General features: G+C 40.2%; 2 protein-coding genes and 1 pseudogene across 2 annotated transcripts; 2 read left to right on the forward strand and 1 right to left on the reverse strand.

Annotated features, from left to right (window-relative positions):
• The first annotated feature begins 421 nt into the window (after window positions 1-421).
• Window positions 422-1,183, forward strand: LOC122654889 (pre-mRNA-splicing factor 38-like). The gene has a single exon (XM_043849152.1). It carries the CDS (start codon window positions 422-424, stop codon window positions 1,181-1,183), a length of 762 nt encoding a protein of 253 aa, XP_043705087.1.
• A 15,550-nt stretch (window positions 1,184-16,733) lies between these two features.
• On the reverse strand, window positions 16,734-17,753 carry LOC122654890 (cytosolic sulfotransferase 5-like). Its single transcript, XM_043849153.1, has one exon. The coding sequence runs from the start codon at window positions 17,751-17,753 to the stop codon at window positions 16,734-16,736; it is 1,020 nt and encodes a 339-aa protein (XP_043705088.1).
• A 1,591-nt stretch (window positions 17,754-19,344) lies between these two features.
• LOC122654891 lies at window positions 19,345-21,511 on the forward strand (annotated as a pseudogene).
• The last annotated feature ends 2,013 nt before the right edge of the window (window positions 21,512-23,524 follow it).

Genomic DNA, 23,524 nt, shown 5'->3' on the forward strand with positions numbered 1-23,524 from the left:
ACCCGAAAAACCCTAAATTTCTGTTTAGGCATATTCAGCCATCAGAAACCTCCCCTGCTGCAACCGAACCATCCCCCTAGCCCCTCTAACACTCGACCAAAAGTCCTACTCCAATCTCCAACTATAAACCCTAGTTTTTGGTAATTTTCCTAATTCCTAAAACTCCAAAACCCTAACCCTAAAATTCTGGAATTTGAATTTTGATTCAAATCTTATTCAAATCTGTTTTAATAGCTTCCCCTAAGCCTGCCCATCAAAACCAGATATAAATTACCCCATTCCCCAATACCTAACCCTAGGAGTTTACCTAAATTCAGTTCTGTCCATTCGAACTAGCAGCCCCCTTTTACTTGATCCTATTGCTTGGCCTCTAATAGGATCCTTCTCCTATTTAGAGCTACATTAACTCGGTATCAGAGCCATGGATGAACATGGCAATCCAGTGCACAATACAGTGCTGCCACACCTACCCGATCCTATGGCAGCAATGTTGGAGATGTTTCGAAACTTCACTGCTGACCAGAAGACTTTAGTTGAAGAGTTTAGAGCTGAACAGAGGGCTGCAACTGAAGCCCAGAAGGTTGTTGCCGATGCCATCATAGCTAGGGTGCAACGATTGGAAGAACAAAGAGTTCCCCTTGATAGAGACAGCAATGTACCCATAGAAGAAGACAGGTACCAGCTCCATTCAGTGGTACAGAGGCTGCCAGATAGAGATGGTGATCCCAGAGATGATTACAGAGATCACAGAGATAGATACAGAGTTCACAAAGATGAACCCAGAGATCTCAGAGATGATTACAGAGTTCACAGAGATGAACCCAGAGATAGATTCAGAGATGACAGAGTTAACAGAGACCATTACAGAGATTATCGGGATAGAACCAGAGGTACCCGTGAGCCTTCATGGGAATACAGAGATCGACACAAAGGCTACAGAGACAGAGATAGAGAAGACTGGGACAGAAATAGAGGTGACCAACCCACTTTTGAGGAGTATATGAGGTGCTACTTCACTAGAGAAGACAAAGAAAGGTATAGAAAACACAAGGGACAGCAGGTCATTCTAAATCCTCTTAATCTACCCTCCAAGATGCGCAAACGACAAACCATGCGCATCAATCAGAAAGGGACAGATTATGAGAATAAAGTCTTACCTGTACCACAGAAGGAATTTGAGTAGACCGGCCACGATTCAGGTTTGATCCTAGCCGTGGTTACACAAGAAGCTGCTGCCCAGCCTGAGGTCAGGTTAACACAACCCATCAAGGAGTTATTGCATGATTTTTCTGATGAAGTGCCCGAGGAACTGCCAAACGAGTTACTCCCACTAAGGGATATTCAGCATGTAATTGACTCAGAGGAGATTCCATAGGAGAACAATGCCCTTCAAGATGCTGTTCTTGAAGAGGTGGAGCGTGTGTCTCAAGTATTAGATGAGAAGGTTGCAAACACTGAAGACTATATGGACAGGACATTCACAGTTGGTGTTGATTCAGAGGTAGAGCATATGGAGTTTGTTATGCCACCATGGTTCTTTGACGAGAAAGCTCCACGCCTAGAAGACTATATTCCTAATGTTCCTGCCCCACCAGAGTTTTGTTTGGGAATGGTCAAATCTGCTACTCACATGTTGTTTCCCCCTTACCACTACAAAAAATCGAGGACGAATTTTTTCAAGCTGGGGAGAGCTGATGCAGATTTATCACCAAACTGGGCTTCTTTTATTAGGAACAAGTCTAGGGTTGGGATATATAGAACCCACTTGATAACCTTACGGGAAACTGTTTTTGGTATTTTTCCGTTCCGAGAAATGGGAAAACACCCTAAAATGCACTTGATAACAGAGTATTTTTCGTGACTGTTTTTTGAAACATAAATCAAAATTTATGCTCTCTAGAAGACTTTTGACAAAACATGTTGGACATGTTCTGTCGTTTCTCAGCACAAACTTGACAAGTTGTTCCCGATAAATCGAACATGCATCACTCCATGAGTATGTTGGTTGCGTTGACAACAATGAGCAACACCATAGCCAAGCCACATTGCTCAACAAGACTTTGGACATTATGGTGTATGAATTGAGTATTGGTATTGGATGATATTACATGACATGTCTTGGAACTTACAATGGGTTATGGAATACATATGGATTAATTTTGGATGTTACAATTGTTTTGAACATTAGAATCAAGTATTTCAAGTAAAAATTTCTCAACTTATATGAGAATAGTGCCCTTTTTTTTGTTCCCTTTTTTCAAAATATAGACGTTTAAAATCAGTACCGTCCGCTTTTCAATTTTTTACCGTTCTCTATTATTTTAACCGTTTAAAACCTGTACTATCCATTTTTGTTTTTCTACTATTTTCTTTTTTGCTAACTATGGTCTGGACATCGATTGTACACTCCCCCAATAGAGAAATGAATAGTACAGGTTTTAAACGGTAGTTTTTGAAAAGATAAAATGACAAATACAAATCAAATAAATATTGGGTCAAAACGTTTAAGATCATGGGTGGAAGACTAAGGCAGCATTTGGTATGCATTCTAAGTCGATTTTACATTCTTGAATGATTAAAAAAAAAAAAAAAGTTGTTTATATCGCCCGAAAATGCGAAATCAACCTAGAATGCATTCCAAGAATGTATACCAAACACAGCCTAAGACTGCGTTTGGTTTGATATTTTGGAATGCGAATTAATCTCTGTTTCCACTTTCCACCACCAAAGAGAATCTTTTGTTCAGTCAAGCCCATAGTTAGTAAATATGCATATTATATGCGTACCCGGACGTTTGAATGGAAAAGACGCCGCATTGCGTATAATATTTCAAAGTCGGCAAAATACACGTATTTTAAGGGTCACCGTATTATACTCGAATGAAACGCGTGTAATACGTTTTCATATATATTTTAAAAAAAAAACAACTAAAATCCATCTTAACCGTTAAACCAATTCTAAATTTCTAATATTAACCGTTAGATTAAAAGAAAACCTAAAATCTACCACGTATCAAACTCTAGGCTCTTCGTCTTCTCCAACGAAAAACCAAACCTCCAGCGGCTGGTTCCCCTTCTCCATTCTCTCTGTCTCTTCTTTCTCTTCTTGCGTTCTGCCGGCGATTGCAACGGTGCTTCTTGCGTTCGTCAAGCTGGCGATTGAGTGGCTTATTCTTGTTGATCGTTTCCTCTTCTCTGTGGTTGGTTTCTCTGGAATCAAAGCCTTCTCTAAATATCTGATTTGTTGGTAATAGATTTATCTTTGTGGATAAATTTTAAAATTTTGATCTTGTTCTTTGTAAATTCAAGGTAATATAAACCTATTGTTATTGTTGCTGCACCGTGACAATATGCTCCATCTAAGTCTGTTTCCGCAAGCATACTGCCCACTGTGCCCACTGATGAAAGTTTTATTCCATAATATATTCATGACCATTGATGTTATTTTAATTGGACTTTGTTTTGAAATGACTTTATGTGAGATAATCTTTTGAGTCTGTGGTAATGGAGAAAACCCACCTCTTGTTTTGTTTCTTGATCTTTTTCATGGTAGTAGTTGGAATTGCACCATCAATTGTGGTGCAACTACTTAGTGAAATAAGAAAACCCACAACCCATCCTTCTCCCTCTCTCAGAGATCCCTGATAATGGTGAATCAAACCAGAAAACACTAAAGGGACAAGAAAAGAGAAGAACAAGAAGAACACAGAATTAAACTATATATTTAGACACATCAGTAAATGTTATTATTGTGTTTATTAGGTGTACATGTGTGTTGCATAGTGAATATCTGCCCGTATTTTTGCTCCTAAATTTTTACAGAGCAATCATATTATACACATATTAAACACGTATCATATTATTATGCCAAAATTTTTGAAAAATTTTATTATCGTATAATCCGTTTGACCGCCACCTACATATCCGTTCCCATATTATTGCCGTTCCCAAATTTACTAACGATGGTCAAGCTGCCCTAGTTGGGATTCAAGGGCGTAATCATTCACCAAATTCATTTAAGTCAACTACACAGCCTTACATTTATAAAACCGTGTTCACACTTAGGTCTATCTCATACCATTCCAAGATTTCTTTAGGTTTCTTCTTCTTCTTCTTGTCTATAAATAGTTGAGCCTTTACTTCATTTCACATAACAATATCAGCAAGAGAGCGAGCATGGCTGCTGCAACCAGAGTTACAAGCCTGGCTCTTCTTCTCCTCTTTGGTATGTGTATTAATTTCCTCTTCTTTTAACATATCTATATATTTTGTTGGAAATTGATCCTACTGGAACTTTCTAGCTATCATTAGATTGGAATAACATAGATACAGGTGACAACATTTGGTTGCCGTAATATTTTTATTGCTGGTTTTGGATCCGAGGAATCTCCAATGCTCTATTCTTCAAAAGGGGATTTCAAGTCACGACTTGCTCCAATTTTCAATGGATTGAATACTATTAGAAAAATGAGTGAAGTAGGGTTGTTTTTTCCTTTTCATTTTGTTTCATCTTCCGCCGTCGTGCGTCGACCATTCTCCGCCATCGTGCGTGATTAACTTTCTCCGCCTCTGAGCGTGGTATACTCTCCGCCATCCGCCATTAGTGCGTGTTATCTCCTTGTTTCCCACCTCCTCATCAGCTTCTCCGCCATGACCATCGAAACAGCCAACGACGAAGATGCCGATGACGACGATGATGCCGACGATGGGGAACCAGCGGTATCACCGGCGCAACCTCCCCTCTGCCGCCGCTCCTTTCCCCTTCCTTTCCCTCTTCATCCATCCCAGTCTGGTCGCCGGATGGAGTCCATGGCCAAATCAACAAGCAAACACCATCACTGTCCAACTGCTCTTCCCCGATAGAGCACCCACCAAGCATCCTCCCGTAGGCGTTTCCACTCCCACGGCAATGGGATGCAGCGATGTTCGGTGCTGCCCAGGAAGCCAGATGCTCGGTGAAGCCACTCCCCCTCGTACTCCCTTGGTGGGCTGCCGTCTCGTCCTTCTCCCTCGCTTCCTCTGTTTTCTCCGGTACTTCTCTAGCTCTCTGGCAATGTTTGTTTTGGAGATGTGGATCTCTCTGTTATGAGTGCTTCCAAATGAATTTAACTTCATTTGGGCAGCAACTGTGTTGGTTTTGAAGTCTCTGGAGATGTCTGTCGGGTTCAATATTCCGGCTCCGCCGCGTCGAAAGGGTGCAGAGGAGGCATCTGTTGGCATGAAAGTGGGACTTGGTTACAATCCAGAACCGGAGAACAGACGCAAGTGGGACTTGGTTACTTTTCGGTTCTAGCATAGAAATCAACGGTTATAAGGGAAACTGAACCGAATTTAGATATAATATTTATTATAGTATATTAATGTTGTATAATACTAATACATTATAGAATATGGAGAAGGTATTCATACACAAGAGATTTTCCCATAGGGGGCAAAGGGTGTTTATGTCATTTCAGATTGGCATTTATGCCAATCTAACTACATTTAATGCTGGCTGTGCACATGATGGGCGTGCATGAAAACTTTTGCCATAATATATTAATATGAAATATATTATTACAATATAATACTAATATTAGTATTAGATTTATCCTAGATTTTATAATATTACTATACTATAGTATAAACCGAGTACAAGAATTGGAACCAAATTTTGAAATCAAATAGGAATGGGAATCGACCCGAAACGACAGGTTTGGTAAGAGTATCGATTTGCAAAACTGAATCCCTCGATTCGATTCCAGATAACACCAACACTCTTTGGAACAAAACTGAATCCAAACCGAATACTCAGTTCCAGACCCATTTGCACCCTTAGTTAAATTTCATAAGGGGTTTGTGAACTTAGTTTTCAATCAAAACTTACCACATTCTGGATCTCGATGGGGCCGTGTGATGGAAGATCCCATACATACTCATCTTATTGGCCAAGTTTTTGCTCAAAACAAATAGGAGAAGTTCCTTGACAAGTTAAAGAAATGCATCTAAATTGGATTTTTATCCTCTCAAGTGCAGTGCACCTACGTGGTGCATCGAACGGTGCACCACACAAGGACAGTGATGGATTTTTATCCTCTCAAGTGTTGTGCAGTACCACCCGATGCGCCACATAGGTACACCGGGCCGCACTTGAGACGATAGAGATCCATCTAAATTCCATTATAGCGGAATGACTTTCTTGTAGGCTCCATGGCTTCAAGTAAAGGAAAGGAAAGGAAAGATAACTAAAATAAATTTATTTGATCACGATTATGTAACTATCTAAACTCTTACTAAATATGATAATCAAAAATTTTAAATGAAATATGTATTTTCCTTCTTAAATCTAAAGGATTTAGTTATAAAATGTAGTTAAATTTAATTATAACCAGAGTTAAATATTAGGTAATGATAATAAAAGTTTCCATTATAGTTTTGATTAAATTTCACTTTTCTTCCCTTAATTTCCTTAAGCAGGCATTATTATCATGGGAGAGACTCATAGAAGCATGGTTACTAAGGCGTGTCCACAATATTGCTTAGATGTGGATTATATGACTTGCAAGTCTTCTGGTGAAGAAAAGCTCACTCCAAAATGCAACTGCTGCATGGCTCCAAAGAATTGCACGCTTCACCTCAGGGGAGGAACTAATGTCACTTGCACTTGAAATTTTTGGAATAAATGTTTACTTATAGATATCAAATTTGTTCTTTAAATTTCTCTCCCCCCTCTCCCCTTTATGACTTCCTATTGTAGCTATGCTGGTAGCAAGGATTCAAGAATCAGAATCGAATCGATCGATTGGTTGATTTGCATTAAAATCGATCGGATTCGGCTCACAACACAACCCCTTGTGAGAGAACATAGGTAGGGATGTAAAGAGATCGGGTTCGGCTTGGATATATTACTATTTGAATCTGAATCCATTTACCAAATGACACCTGTAGCCGATTTGATATCCGACAGAATTTTAAAAACTATTATCATATCCAAATTCATGAGTTAATCGGATATCCGGATATTATCCGATCCGATTAGTAAATGAATTTGACTTATATCGATGATCGATTTTCAACTTTGATTACCAAAATATCCTTATAAAAGTGTTTATAATAAGGGTAATATAGTAATATATCATATGTTTTAACAAAAATATTAAAGTAATCACATTTTACAATCGAATAGTAAATTATCTGGATATTATCTTATCTGAAATAGAACTATCCAAATCCGATTATCTTTTAGACGAATTCAGATATTTTTCGGACAATTTTCATGGCTATCCATTTACATCCCTAAACATAAGGGAGCTCCGCCAAGTAGGGTCTTTTCTCCAATAGATATAAGGAGAAAGAACGTTATCTGGTCGTGTGGGCCCTATGCCCAGACACAGGAGCACACAAAATTACCACCATGCCTCCATGAAATAAAATTTTCATTCATGTTGATGCTCCTACATGCGTTCTCATAGGTCCCTACGACCAGGCAACAATCTCTTGCCCAGAATATAAATAGGAATGGGTTTCCCTTCACCCATGGTCAGGGAAGAATCCCCTCAGCTACTTTTCTGAATCTTTTTATTTGTTTTCCAATATGTAAAATTGTTTCGATCAAATGCCTAGTGTGATCCTTTTCAATACTAAACTATGGAGTCCAACCCAAGAATGGCATGGGCAAGGCATGCATCACCATATATTGGCGTTTTAAACATGTTCCCGTTTCCACTTTCCACCACCAAAGAGAATCTTAAGGGTGTGTAGTTTTTTTTGGGGGTTGAATTAAGGATGTGTACTTGACTTAAATGAATTTGGTGACTTGATTAAGTCAAGCTGCCCTAGCTAGGATTGAAGGACTTAATCATGTTGTGGATACTTCTCCACATGTTATTTATCATATCATACTATCATACTATTATATACGTGTATGAATGCATGCTTAGTGGTAAAACTTTCATTTGCTAATTTTATCCTTCTTTTTAACTTAAATACCTTATTCTCCTCATTATCTCTCCCGTCTTTTGTTATTATATTCTTTCTTAAAATTGGTGTCCTTAACTTTTTTTTATTTTTATTTTTAATTCTTAAAACCCTTTTTTATGACAGTAAATCTATCGAATCCATTTACCAAAAAAAAAAATCTATCGAATCCCATTCTTACCAAAAAAAAATTCTATCTAATCGTGTGACCTCTTTCCCTCTCCCTTTCCAATCTCCCAATTTCAGTCCCTCCATGTCTCAAAGAAAATGAACCTCTCTCTCCCAATCTCCCAATGTCCCTCTCACGTCCTAAAGAAAACGAAGGGCGAGAGTAGAAGCCCGACCCAATCTTGAGGCCAATTAGGGTTAGCCTGGCCTGACACTGAGGTGGGTCAAGGTTGGATTTTTTAGGCCCTGAGTCAGGATCGGGCCGAGCTTGGGCCTAGCTAAAGGGACTTAAGGTTGTGCTAGGGTTTTAAAAAACCCGGCCCAATCTTGAGGCGAATCAAGGTTGGATTTTTCAGGCCCTGAGTCAGGGTCGGGCCAGGCTTGAGCCTAGCTAAGGGGACTTAGGGTTGGGCTAGGGTTTTAAAAAACTCGGCCAACCCAACCTTATTGCAGCCCTAATAGATACCACTCTAGTAACAACTCCATTTAAGGTGTTCCCTATATCAAATGAAAAAGGGTTGAGCCCTTTCAAATCTTTGACCAATCAAACCAAAATTAGAAACATTATTAAGAAGGTGTGCATTTTTTGACACGTGTACATTCGTACAGCATCTTTGATACATAATGGAATTTTTTTTTTTTTTTGGGTAAGAGACAAAATGGGATTTGATATTGGTGGTGGACGGTTGACCATGGCAATGCTACATTTACAAAACTAACAATTCTATGTTTTACTTAACAAAATTATACAATATAGAATTTAGGTTTACAAAACTAGCCATTATAGTGTCTCATCCTCCCTTAACGCCTTTTTTTTATTTTTTTTTTTAATGCAAGTGTAATCACACAAACCATGAATCCGGATCCTCATGCTGGTACACATGGCCCTTGCTGTGTCGTAGGATGTGCACCACACACCCTGCAATACGGCAAATGGTTTTTATACCACAAACCACACACCAATCCTAAAAGGTCAACCGACTTATAGGACCGTGGAATGACGGATATACACAACACACACCACCCGGACTAGCCATCCGCCTTCCCCCACTACTCCCCTGTACGGGCTCCACTAGGTTACCTTTTAAAATCGTTCGAGTCTCTTACTTGTTTCATGGGGCAGTTGGGTTAAGGCTGATCTTTTTTCACTAAAAAGTTAGGATTGATCCATATTTAATTATCGGGATAAGATTCTAGTTTGCATCTAGACAGGACTGTATGAAATGACCGCCCCATACCCTAAAATGAAAAATCTTACCCTTGTTGATGCCCTTGCTCATACTTTCATTGGCCCTCACGCTTGTGCACCACACAGTCTAGTTGTAATCTTCTGCTCTTAATTAATACTATTAAATCATGTACTATATATGCATATACAAAATTGCCTTTAGATCATTACCTTTGCCACTTGGAAGGGTATTGATATGAAATTTTTATCGTTATATGTTTAGAAAATGATGTGGATTTGCCAAGTGGAATATTTCAGATCAGGGTTCAATTTATTATCTCATATGTAATCATATCTTCCCATGTATGTCCATGCACCTAAGTGAGTAGTCCTTGATTTTTTCAATACCTTGTTTTATACTTAGCAAACTTGAATGGGGCTGAAACTTTTTATTTATTTATTTTTTGGTGCAGAAACCCCTCAAGAGGGGGAAGAAGATTCCATTTCAACTGGTAAAAGAAGCTTTACAATATCCAAAAGGTCCCCTGGCAAGGAGGTCACCCAAAAACCATGGCGAGGGAAGGATAGGGCCACTTTGCAATAATGTGAGCCAACCCATTCTCCTCCCGACCAATATACGCAAAACAGCAAAAAGCAAAGGCAGATTTCAAAGCAAAGATATCTGACACAATGGAGGAGATACTAGAGGGAGGGGGGAAGGGGGGTCTAATAGGCACTGGACAAGGACCAAGCAATCGAGTAGATTGACACCATCAAAAGGCCTAACGACGAGCCGATGACAGAGCGATCGAATAGCAATGGCTTCACCAACCACGGCCGGCATGAGCACCAAGTGATCCGAAGCGATCGTTAACCGCTTCAAGTGGTCAAGAATAATACAACCAACCAACCCTTGTAGCCCTAGGCCTAGAGGCCGTCGCTGCATCTGTGAAGATAGAAAATGCCTCAGGCGGAGGTGGAGGAAGAAACAACCCCGAGCACGAAGACAATGAACAAGCTGAAGATCTTGGGATGACTGAGAGAACCTCGTCAATATTTCGATTCACCAAATCCACCCAGGTACGGAAGGGGGGGAGGGAATCTTTGAAGATTCTTGAGTTCCTGAGTTTCCAAATTTCCCAAACTGTGATAGCATGGACAACAAAGAAGCTCTGCTGCTCCTTTTTTGAAGAGCCAGGTGGACTCCCCCACTTAATAATCCAATCTTGAAGAAGCCACGATGGGTCAACAACAGACCTCATAGAGACAGTGGAAGCAAACCATGCCTGTTGGGCCAACGGACAATAAAGGAGAGCGTGCTCAATCGACTCAGACTCCAGGCCACACCCCTGACAGATATTAGACTGAACAATATGCTTCTGCTTTAGGTTCAAAAAAACCCCAATAGCCCCAAGGCAAGACTTCCATAGAAAAGATTTCACCTTAGCTGGGATTTTAGAGTTCCAAATAATTTTCCACACCACCTTAGGAGTAAACAACGCTCTATTTGCAGATTTAGAGCAACATGGAAAAAGTTGTGCACCAAGTCTGTATGCAGAACTAACAGAGAAGACCCCCTTAGGGTGGGGACCCCAACATAGACGATCAGGAGAGCCCTAAGAACTAATAGAAATTTTAAAGATGCTCTCAAATAGCAGATAAGAAGTATTTCCTCAATTTAGGAAGGTCCCACTACATATGTGAATCAATCAGATCCGAGACCCAAAGAAAGGGGCAATCTGGAGGCCTAGGAAGGTGAAGTCTATACCCCTCAAGCACAGGAATCCAAGGGTCCTCCCAAATCATAATAGAGCGACCATCTCCAACAATCCACAAGAGCCCGCTTTGTAGAAGAGATCTTCCATGCAAAATACTTCTCCAAGCCCACGAAGGCTTATTCCCAACTTGAGCTTGGGAAAAAGAGCCATTTGGGAAGTATATACTTCCAATCAAACGTGCCCACAAAGAGTTCTTGTTAAACATCGATGTCATCCCAGCTTCGGAGGGGCTTGGTTTTGAATGGTTAGGTCTTTAGACCCAAACCTCCTTCAAGCTTGGGGAGGCACAAACAATCCTTGCCAACCCAATGAATTTTCCTCTCTTGCTTTTTCTGCCCCCAAAAGAAGTTGCAGCTAGCCTTGTTTATATCCTCCAGAAGCCCAAAAGGTAATTTGAAGTGAGACATATGGTAGGAGGGAGTAGTTGCAACCACTGATTTCAGAAGGACCTCTCTCCCTACCAGAGAAAACAGACTCTCTTGTCACCCTGCAATCTTACTGATGGTTCTATCTTTTATATTCTGGAAGGTGGCTTTCTTACTCTTTTCAATCTTTATAGGCAACCCCAAGTACTTTCCAGGATGCATGAGACTATCCACCTTAACAATTTTTGCATAGATACGGCGGAGCCTGACAAGGGTATTGGGGCTAAAAGATGCGGAGGATTTTTGCCCATTTATTGCTTGACCCGAGGCCCCACAGTAGAGAGATAAAACATCTCTAAAGCTTCTGAGAGATTCGTGGTTGGCTTGGAGGAAAATGAGGCAGTCATCCGCAAAGAAAGAATGAGTAATCATTGGACCAGAGTGTTTAATCCTTATCCCTTGCATATTACCAGAAGCAACTGCCCCAGAAATTAGAGAGATGAGACACTTAGTACACAAAATGAATAAACTTGGAGATAAGGGATCTCCTTGGCGAAACCCTCTAGATGGGGCAACTGACCCTTTTTGCACACCATTTAAGAGAAAAGAGTACGACACTATGCTAACACACTGGTGGAGGAGATGAACCCACTTATCACACAACCCCATCTTTTCAAGGATACCTGAAAGAAAACTCCACTCAATTCTGTCGTAGGCTTTCCTCATATCAAGCTTGACTGCTGCATGGTAATTCTTTCCTTACTTTTTGTGTCTCATATGATGGAAGACTTCGTGAGCGATCAACACATTTTTTGAGATACTCCTCCCTTCCACAAAGGCAGTTTGCTGAGGGGCTATAATATTGTCAAGGCACTTCTTCAGTCTCTTAGCTAGAACTGTAGCCAAAATTCTGTACACCACATTACAAAGACTGATAGGTCGATACTGGTCCACTCTCTCAGCACCCGCCACCTTTGGAATAAGGAGAATGGAGATGAAACTTGATAAATGAACATTGGACCTTGAAGGTTAGCAGTGGATATTTCACTGCCGTTAAATGTGAATGTTTAGGGGTGATTAAATATCCACCACTAAAAGTATGCAACATTTTGTGTTAATTGGATTTAATTCTTTTTTGGTAAAACTTTAGCAGTGGCAGTTAAGAACTGTTGCTAAAGGTGTGTTTTTTTTTAGTTATCCATTTAACAATGGAAGGTAGTTTTAAAAAAACACAAGATAAATCTGAGCAATTCATTTTTACATTTTTTTTAGGACCAAGTTTTCCTCCTCCAATGGTGACCTTTCACCGAGGGGCAGGAGAGGGCGGGAATGGGTATCTAGAGGGTATTTTGAAACATACTACAGTCCTAGTAAGGGTTTGTGAACCCTAGGATGGTGGGTGAACCGTCAAAATTGGGAGAGTGCATAAAAATGACTATACATGGATGGACATACACGAGATGTTTACCAGTACAAAAGAGGGTATTTGATTGAATTGCACTCTAAAATTTGACATGTGACTAATCCAGAACAAGTCCTCTATCCATTGGTAGGAATGGATATATCAAATTTGTCCACGTAGCAGAACAAATGCCTTGCGTTTTTTGGAAAAATAACATACCTCTGTGACAATACTATTTCATTTTTTTTATTTATTTTAAAATATAGTGTTTTCCTTAGGTCGTCCTACGGACGGAAAATACATTTTAGCTTCAACCACCTCAAAGAAATCCTACCACACCACAACTAAATGGAAATTATGTAAAATCAAAATTCACAAGGATATATAGAATAACCCTAGCTTAATAAATGGAACCACTAATCATGCATTGGGGTATGATTAAATACAGTGAGATTTAGGGACAAAGCTTTTACAGAAAGATACAAAAATATATCATTAAGAAACACCAACAACTAGCTTTATTAATTTTTATTTTTATTTTTCTTTTCCATTTGAAATTTGTTTGATACTTTGATGACAAAACATATAATTATGATAATGGATAATGCAATATAGATATATAAACATGTAATTAGTCATCTAGCAATATTCACAAAGGGATTTGGGAGTAGATAGCACGTGCCTGATTAAAACCATAGAAATGTAGATAAGGGATTTGGGAGTAGATAGCATGTACCTGATCAAAACCATAGAAATGTAGATAACAAATTGTTAATTGAACCTTGTCTACTTACCTGGTTTAGATCCTTTGTTAAATATGCCGGTAGTTTGAATGTTCCCTGTGTCTTTGAACATTGTAATACTTTGCCACCACTTTAATTAATAAGAATTTTACGTTTCATTAAATTATATAGTTAATTGAACCTATCTACCAAATGGTCCTTTTTTTCATGAGTGGGTAATCAATGCACCCTGACGTACAAGTAGAGTACCATGTCCTCCAATAACTATCATTTGGTGGAACAGGGGCTGCAATAGGTTTGGGTTGGGCCGGGCTTTATAAAACCCTAGCCCAACTCTGAGTCCTTTTAGCTGGACCCAAGCCCGACCCAACCTTGACTTAGAGCCTGAAAATTCAACCCTAACCCGCTCTTAGGGTCGGGTCGATCCAGATTGACCCTGATTGGCCCTAATCATGGGATGGGGAAGGAAATGCATGGGCTGGAATGAGTCGGGGAGAAAATTATCAATTTTACGTAAAATAACACAATAATAAAATGTATTATATCACTTATTAACTTTATATATAATGTATTATATAACAAAATGTGGGTGACGTTTAAAGTTTAATATATTTTATAGTATAACTTAAAACAAGGTCGGGTAGGGCTAGGCTTAGTCCGAGGCCTCAACCCTGGCCTGACTCAGGGCCAGAAATTTCCAGCCCTGACCCGCCCTCTGGGCCAAATATCTCAGCCCAGGCCCTGTTCGGGCCTAGAGCAGGTTCGGGCCAACAGGGCCAAACTTGCACCTCTAGGTGGAACTGGAATTTTGTAGATAGATGGATCTTGAAATCCTCTATTCATGTATCAAGTTTCAGTCCAATTCGAGTTTGCCAAGTGTAAAACAATGTATTGAAAAAAAATCAAGGACTAGAGTCGGGTGCACGGACATATATGGGAGGATATAGTTACATATTTGATGATACATTGAACCTCAAAAATCTGAAATTTTGTTTTTGTAGGGAGCAGAGTGGTACTTTTGCATGCTTCTGTGTCTAGGCATAGATTTTCCACGCCAACCACATGATGTGTTGGCTTTCCCATTTTTTAAATATGATTTAACCTTCATTCACCTGCCACCATGAAACAAATAAAGAGACTTCAACTATTTTAAAAGGTAAACTAGTGGAGACCTATATTTTTTAAGGGAAGCCGTTCTCTGCATGGGATGCAGGGGCCAGGCCGCATGCGCCAACCAATGAGAGCGCGCGCTGCAGTACAATGGGTGGCAAAATTTCCATCATACATGGGAGGCATGGTGGTCATTCCGTCACCCACTGTGCGTGGGCGTGGCCCCTCACACGCAGGGAACTTTTTCCTAGGGGTGCAAGTTTGGCCCTGGCGGCACGAACCTGCCCTGAGCCCGAACAGGGCCCGGGTTGAGATACCTTGGCCCTGAGGGCGGGTCAGGGTTGGGAATTTCTGGCCTTGAGTCAGGGTCGGGCCAAGTCAGGGTTGAGGCCTCGGGCTAAGTCCAGCCCAGCCCAACCCGACCCTGTCTTCTTCTTCCTGTTCATTCTTCTTTTTTTCTATTATTCTTCTTCTTTCTTCTTTCTTCTTTCTCTTCTTCTTCTTCTTCTTCCCAGCTTGGCCAACCCATGTATCTCCCTTTCCTAGCCTGCCCAGCCCATGCATCTCCCCTTCCTAGCTTCCCCAGCCCTTGCATATCTCTATCCCCCCATTATCAGGACCAATCAGGGCGGGTCAGGGTTGGATTTTTCTGACCCTAAGTCAGGGCTGGGTCAAGCCTGGGCCCAGCTAAGGAGACTCCAGGTTGGGTTGGGGTTTTAAAAAGCCTGACCCAACCCGACCCTTTTGCGGCCCTACTTTTTCCCATTTTTTAAATGCTCCATTGCCTTGGACAACCGTCCACTAGCCCATACCAAATCCCATTATGTCTACCAAAAAACAAAAATCTCATTATGTCACCAAAAATGCTGGGGTACACCTGACAAAAAATGCACACAATCCTAATAATATCCCTAATTCTGGTCTGATTTGTTAAAGATCTTGAAGAGGTCCCTCTAGCCTTTTCTGTCATTTAAAGAAGGGAGCCAACATGCATTATTTGTCACGTGTACACTCGTACAGCATCTTTGGTGACATAATGGGATTTGATATTGCTGGTGGACGGTTGTGCATGGCAATGCTGCATTTAAAGAAGGGAAAATTACAGAATTATCCACTTTTGAGTTTTCCTTTACAAAACTAATGCGCGATTTGTGATGTCAAATAATCGAGGTGACAACGTTTGGCTGGAGACTTTAGTCATGGCTGCCAATTAAGCTATCTCAAGGCATCACGTTTTCTGTACCTCCTGCTGTCCTTGTTAGTATTTACAGGGTCTTTTCGCCATCTCCATATCTTCTCATCCTTCCGATTCAAACAATGCCCAGTTTCTTTTCGATCACCACCTGGGCGTGTGCAGTGTGTTTTGCCCCTGCGCTTAGACAGGAGCGTGCAAAATGACCGCAGTACCCCTGAGTTTTCCACCTTTCCATGGGGTTACAGTGATCATTTTGCGCACCCCTATGTCTAGGCACAGGGGCAGTATACTGCACACACCTAGATAGCATTCTTTCTCCCTAATACAACTTACCGTTGTTAGTTTTTTCTTCCAGCATGGATGTTGTTGATGTATAAACTACCTTCAAGTCAACATAAATCAAAGCTGTGTTTGGTATGCATTCTAGGTCGATTTTGCATTCTCGAATGATAAAAATAGTTATTTTTATCGTCTGAGAATGCGAAATCGACCTAGAATACAACAGATAAACAGAATTTTAAGTTACAACAGATTTTGTCATCTAATTTAGTAGTCATCAGTATTCATGACAATGAGAAAAAAAATTCCAACAGAAACATTCATATATTGTTCATAGTACAATCATCACACAAAGGAATATTACAGTAACTAGTATAATATTGATTCACTCACCGGCACACAGCTAAGGAGTGTGCCTCAATCCTCCTCTGTTATTCTTACGGTTCAAGTTTACAAACCCACACAGCAAGCAAGCAAACAAACCTCTTAAATCTAAATTCTCACAAACAAGAAATATTGAAACTCATGCACAAACCAACCAACAACAGAAAAACCAAGAAAATTTCTTTTTTAGAGTGTCAAGCCTGAACCATGAAATTTTTGTTCTGTGATGTGGTCAAGCTGCTCTATCATCTCAGGTGTTAGGTAATTTGTGAAATCTCCAACATTATTTCCCCTGAAGTAAGCACCATAAAGAGGACCACCACCAGCAGCTTTATTCACATCCAAATTGCTTAAATTTTCGAAACTGCAGAGCTTTATTACTTGATCAACCACACCTTCCTTCTCTTCCATTGAAGAGAAGGAACACCCCATAAAGTCACCCATTCTTTTGAAGTAAAAAACTGGTTCAGCCATAATATCATCGCACTTGAGGAAGAGTACATTTCCAGGCCTTTCTAAGCTTGCTTTCCAATACCCTAACACATGATCCCAAAATGGCCCAAATGCAGACTTCCCTTTACAAAACCATTGGAAGGCTTCTTCCAATTTCATAGGCTCCAAGGAAATTTTAGACCTAATCTTGTTAACAAAATGCCACCAAGATAAGAAATTATCCTTAGTGTTGCGACAAATATAAATAATTCGCGCATGATCTGAATGTGTTATAGATTGCGGTAGCGATGTGTAAGGCATGTATGTGCCAAACAGTCTAGGTGAGGGAAGGATATCAAGGTTAGGAATTTGGTTACAATTGAGATTGTTGTTATAAAGTTTTACCTCCATTACTGGAACGAGATCATTGGAGTTGAATGTGAGCAAAGGGTGTTGTTGAGATGAAGGAGGGTAGGATTTGCGATTCATGACAGCAAAGGCTAGTGATTTCAGCCAATTTGAGCCACAACTAGCAAGAAGAATGTCAGTAGGTTGAGCAGTGAAGTGATGTTGAACCGCTAAGGGTCCAACACCAACAAGATCAGAATTGTACCAAAAGCTTTGGTACTGGTAGACTGGGTTACCCAACCAACCTTCTAATGTGGGAAGTTTCGCAACAATCTCTTCGTATTTCTTGTAGTTTTTCTCATCTTCTTCCTCTTCTTCTCTGTTCTTGTGTACAAAACATATTTTGTAAGGAGCATTGCTAGCCATGAGTGAGAAATTAAGAAGAGAAGATGAAAGAACTAAGGCCAAGTGAGTTTGGCAAAATAATGGTAGATATATAGCACTATAATAACAACCCAATTCGACCGTACTCCTCTACTTCCGTCTGCCCCTACTGTCGTGTGCGCCCCATAACAACTTCATCAAAGGTGTTTCCTTTATTTAATAACAACTCCATTATTGCATTTGAAGAATATTGGCCTCCACTAGGGTTACCTTTTAAAATCGTTCAAGTCTCTTACTTGTTTCATGGGGCAGTTGGGTTCAACAAACCATGTACTATCTATGTTTCTTTTGTTTTGGTCAGACATGTGCTATCTAACCCAAAATTCCTTTTTGAGAATACAACTAAATCCAAAGGCTCAAGACGTTTTTTTTTTCTTCGTAAGAGACATAATGGGATTTGACATTGGTGGTGGACAGTTGTCCATGGCAATGCTGCATTTACAAAACTAACAAGTCTATGTTTTACTTACCGTATATAATTAGGTTTGCAAAACTAGCCATTATAGTGTCTCACCCTCCCTTAACTCCTTTTTTTTTTTTTTTTTCTTTTTAATGCAAGTGTAATCACACAAATCATGAATCCGGATCCTCATGCTGGCACACGTGGCCTCTGCTGTGGCGCAGGATGTGCACCACACACCCTACAATACGGCAAATGATTTTTGTACCACAAATCACACACCAATCCCAAAAGGTCAACCGACTTATAGGACCGTAAAATGACGGATATACACAACACACACCCGATCTGGACTAAACCCACGCACCCCCCGCACCTTGACCAGTCCCTGCCTTCCCCCCACTACACCCCCCGCACGGCCTCCACTAGGTTTGCTTTTAAAATCATTCAAGTCTCTTACTTGTTTCATGGGGCAGTTGGGTTAAGGCTGAGCTTTTTTCGCTAAAAGGTTAAGACTAATCCATATTTACTTATCAGGAAAAGATTCTAGTTTGCATCTAGACAGAGGACTGTATGAAATGATTGCCCCATACCCTTAAATGAAAAATCTTATCCTTGTTGATGCCCTTACACATACTCTCATTGGCCCTCACGCTTGTGCACCACACAGTCTAGTTGTAATCTTCTGCCCTTAATTAATATTATTAAATCAAGTACGATGTATATACAAAATTGTCTTTAGATCAGTACCTTTACCACGTGGAAGGGTATTGATATGAAATTTTGATCGTTATATGTTTAGAAAATGATGTGGATTTGCCAAGTGGAATATTTTAGATCAAGGTTCAGTATATTATCTCATATGTAATCATATCTTCCCATGTATGTCCATGCACCTAAGTGAGTAGTCCTTGATTTTTTCAATACCTTGTTTTATACTTAGCAAACTTGAATGGGGCTAAAACTTGATAAATGAACATTGGACCTTGAAGGTTAGCAGTGGATATTTCACCATTGCTAAATGTGAATGTTTAGGGGTGATTAAATATCCACCACTACAAGTATGCAAAATTTTGTGTTAATTGCATCGAATTCTTTTTTGGTAAAACTTTAGCAGTGGCGGTTAATAACTGTTACTAAAGGTGTGTTTTTTTTTTAGTTATCCATTTAACAATGGAAGGTAGTTTAAAAAAAACACAAGATAAATCTGAGCAATTCATTTTTACATTTTTTTTAGGATCAAGTTTTCCTCCTCCCATGGTGACCTTTCATCAAGGGTTAGGGGAGGGCGGGAATGGGTATCTAGAGGGTATTTTGGAACATACCAAAACCCTAGGAGGGGTTTGTGAACCCTAGGATGGTGGGTGAACTGTCAGAATTGGGACAGTGCATAATAATGACTATACTTGGATGGACATACACGAGATGTTTAATTACCAGTACAGAAGAGGATATTTGATTGAATTGCATTCTAAAATTTGATATGTGACTAATCTAGAACAAGTCCTCTATCTATTGGTAGGAATGGATATATCAAATTTGTCCATGTAGCATATCAAATGCCTTTGTTTTTTGAAAAAATAATATCCCTCTGTGACAATACTATTTCATCTTTTTTTTTTAAAAAAAAAGAAGGGGAAAGGTTTTGTACACGGTCGTGTAAACCGTGTACGAAACTTTTCCCCACTCCTTTACTTTTTTTTTTTTTATGAAAACTCCCCACCTCCTCTTTCCTCTCCGTTTCCTTCTACCATTCTTCTCCGTCACCGGCTCCAGCTCCCTCTTCCCTTCCCTCCCTTTTTCTCTCTCTTCCACATACGGCTCCTAACCTCCCGCCCCATCACCTCCTGCCCTCCTGCTCCCTCTTTTCCCCTGCAAAGTTTTTTTTTTATTATTATAAGTAATCTGAATCTGGTAATAGTTCTTTTTAGTTCTTCGTATTTGATACGGAACTTGAAATCTGGACTATTGAATGCTTTCATTGATTTCAAATTTCACCTTCTTTGTCATTAATTTGATTCGTTTTAAGTTCTCTGTTTTTTCAAGTAAATTTTCGAGTCCAGTGGCGCAAATTAATTAGGTACACGCACGGTAGCCAACATCCGAGAAAGGATAGAGCAGAAGACGAAGAAGAAGGTTGAACTCATCTCCCCCTTGCCCAAAGACGGCGGCAAAGATGGTGGTGGCGGCAGTGGTGATGGAGACAAAAAGACGGAAGAAAAATCGGCGAAGAAACCAAATGATAAGAAAATCAAACAGGTACCACAAATTAGTATATTAATTTTTAAAATTAAACATCAAGAGTCGATCGCATGTTAATTAATAATAAAAAATAATCACGTTTACTTGGTTAATTAATGTTAATAGGCTCCGGCAACGACGGTGATTCTGAAGATCAGATTACACTGCTAGGGTTGCATCCAGAAAATTCGTCGAATCATTTTGAAAATTAAAGGTGAGTGAGCTTGTTTCTCAATGACATTTTTTTGGCTTTTTTAGAACTAATTAATTACGATTAAATTAATTAAAAATAGTTAATCTCCTCTCGACGAGCTAGCTTCTGGATTTTTCGTTTCTTACATTTCACGAAATTGATTTAAACATTTTTGTCCACAGGCGTTGAAAGCGTGAACATTGACGCAACGAAGGATTTGGTGATTGTGAAGGGAACAATGGACGTCAAAGCTCTCATACCTTTTCTTAAGGACAAACTTAAGAGGGGTGTAGAGATTGTTCCGGAGAAGAGAGAAGAAGAGAAAAAGGAAGAGAAGAAGGACAAAGAAGGTGGAGAGAAGAAGGAAGAGAAGAAGGACAATGAAGGTGGAGAGAAGAAGGATGGTGGTGGCGGTGGTGGAGACGGAGAGAAGAAAGAGAAGGGGAGGGAGGGAGGGAGGGAGGGAAGGGAAGAGGGAGCTGGAGCCGGATGAGGAGGGGGATGGGCGCCGGTGACGGAGAAGAATGGTAGAAAGAAACGGAGAAGAAAGAGGAGGTGGGGTTTTCATAAATAAAAAAAAGTAAAGGGAGGAAAAGTTTCGTACACGGTTTACACGACCGTGTACAAAACCTTTTCCCAAAAAAAAATAATAATAATGTTTTCCTTAGATTGTCCTACGGAAGGAAAATACATTTTAACTTCAACCACCTCAAAGAAATTCTACCACACCAGAACTAAATGGAAATTATGTTAAATCAAAATTCACAAGGATATATAGAATAACCCTAGCTTAATAAATGGAACCACTAATCATGCATTGGGGTATGATTAAATACAGTGAGATTTAGGAACAAAGCTTTTACAGAAAGATTCAAAAATATATCATTAAGAAACGCCAACAACTAGCTTTATTAATTTGTTTTTGTTTGTTTTTTTTTCCATTTGAAATTTGTTTCAAACTTTGATGACAAAACATATAATTAGGATAATGGATAATGCAATACAGATATATAAACAAATAATTAGTCATCTAGCAATATTCACAAAGGGATTTGGGGGTAGATAGCACGTGCCTTATCAAAACCATAGAAATGTAGATAAGGGATTTGGGAGTAGATAGCATGTGCCGATCAAAACCATAGAATAAGGGATTCGGGAGTAGATAGCATGTGCCTATCAAAACCATAGAAACGTAGATAACAAATTATTAATTGGACCTATCTACCAAATGGTCATTTTTCGCATGAGTGGGTACTCAATGCACCCTGAAAGTAGAGTACCATGTCCTCCAAGACCTATCTACCAAATGGTCCTTTTTCGAATGAGTGGGTACTCAATGCACCCTGAAAGTAGAGTACCATGTCCTCCAAGACCTATCTACCAAATGGTCCTTTTCATGAGTGGGTACTCAATGCACCCTGAAAGTAGAGTACCATGTCCTCCAAGACCTATCTACCAAATGGTCCTTTTTCGCATGAGTGGGTACTCAATGCACCCTGAAAGAGTACCATGTCCTCCAAGACCTATCTACCAAATGGTCCTTTTTCGCATGAGTGGGTACTCAATGCACCCTGAAAGTAGAATACCATGTCCTCCAATAACTATCATTTGGTGGAACAAGGACTGCAACAGGGTTGGGTTGGGTGGGCTGGGCTGGGCTTTATAAAACCCTAGCCCAACCCTGAGTCTCTTTAGCTGGACCCAAGCCCGACCCGACCTTGACTCAGGGCATGAAAAGTCCAACCCTAACCCGCTCTTAGGGTCGGGTCGGTCCAGATTGACCCTGATTGGCCCTAATCATGAGATGGGGAAGAAAATGCATGAGCTGGAATGAGTCGAGGAGAAAATTATCAATTTGACGTAAAATAACACAATAATAAAATGTACTATATCACTTATTATCTTCATATATAATATATTATATAACAAAATGTGGGTGACGTTTAAAGTTTATAATGTATATATTTTATAATATAACTTAAAATAGGGTCGGGTCAAGTTAGGCTTAGTCCGAGGCCTCAACCATTGCTTGACCCAACCTTGACTCTAGGCCAGAAATTTGCAGCCCTGACCCGTCCTCAGGGCCAAATATCTTAGCCCAAGCCCTGTTCGGGCTTAGAGCAGGTTCGGCCAACAGGGCCAAACTTGCACCTCTAGGTGGAACTGGAATTTTGTAGATAGATGGATCTTGAAATCCTCTATTCATGTATGAAGTTTCAATCCAATTCGAGTTTGCCAAGTGTAAAACTATTGAAAAAAAATCAAGGACTAGAGTTGGGTGCACGGACATATATGGGAGGAAATAGTTACATATTTGATGATACATTGAACCTCAAAAATCTGAAAATTTGTTTTTGTAGGGAGCATAGTGGTACTTTTGTATGCTTCTGTGTCTAGCCATAGGTGCCACCCCAGCCACATGATGTGTTTGCTTTCCCATTTTTTAAATATGATTTAACCTTCATTCACCTGCCCTCATGAAACAAATAAAGAGACTTCAACTATTTTAGAAAGTAACTTAATGGAGACCTATATTTTTTAAGAGAAGTCATTCCTTGCGTGGGATGCAGGGGCCAGGCCGCATGCGCCAACCAATGAGAGCACGCGCTGCAGCACAATGAGCGGCCAGCCCATACCAAATCCCATTATGTCTACCTAAAAACAAAAATCCCATTATGTCACGATCCAGCTCCTCTCCAGCGCACATCGTGTGACTAGGGGGCTTCGATCCACACCACCGCACACATCCCGGTGCAGTGGCGTGTGGATCGAGGCCTCCCCAACCGGACGATGTGCGCTGGACATCGTCCCGAGCGGGAGAGGAGCTCAATCCCCAAAAATGCTGGGGTACACCTGACAAATAAGGATCGTGATCCTGCCCGTAGCGGCCATAGCAGTGCACATACAAGGCATGGTGCA

The sequence above is a fragment of the Telopea speciosissima genome, chromosome 3 (assembly GCF_018873765.1).
Source record: "Telopea speciosissima isolate NSW1024214 ecotype Mountain lineage chromosome 3, Tspe_v1, whole genome shotgun sequence".
Taxonomy (NCBI): Eukaryota; Viridiplantae; Streptophyta; class Magnoliopsida; order Proteales; family Proteaceae; genus Telopea; species Telopea speciosissima.

Excerpts from the sequence above, each read along its gene's own strand:
- LOC122654889 (XM_043849152.1), top strand. The coding sequence starts at position 422 with ATGGATGAACATGGCAATCCAGTGCACAATACAGTGCTGCCACACCTA.
- LOC122654890 (XM_043849153.1), bottom strand. The coding sequence starts at position 17,753 with ATGGCTAGCAATGCTCCTTACAAAATATGTTTTGTACACAAGAACAGA.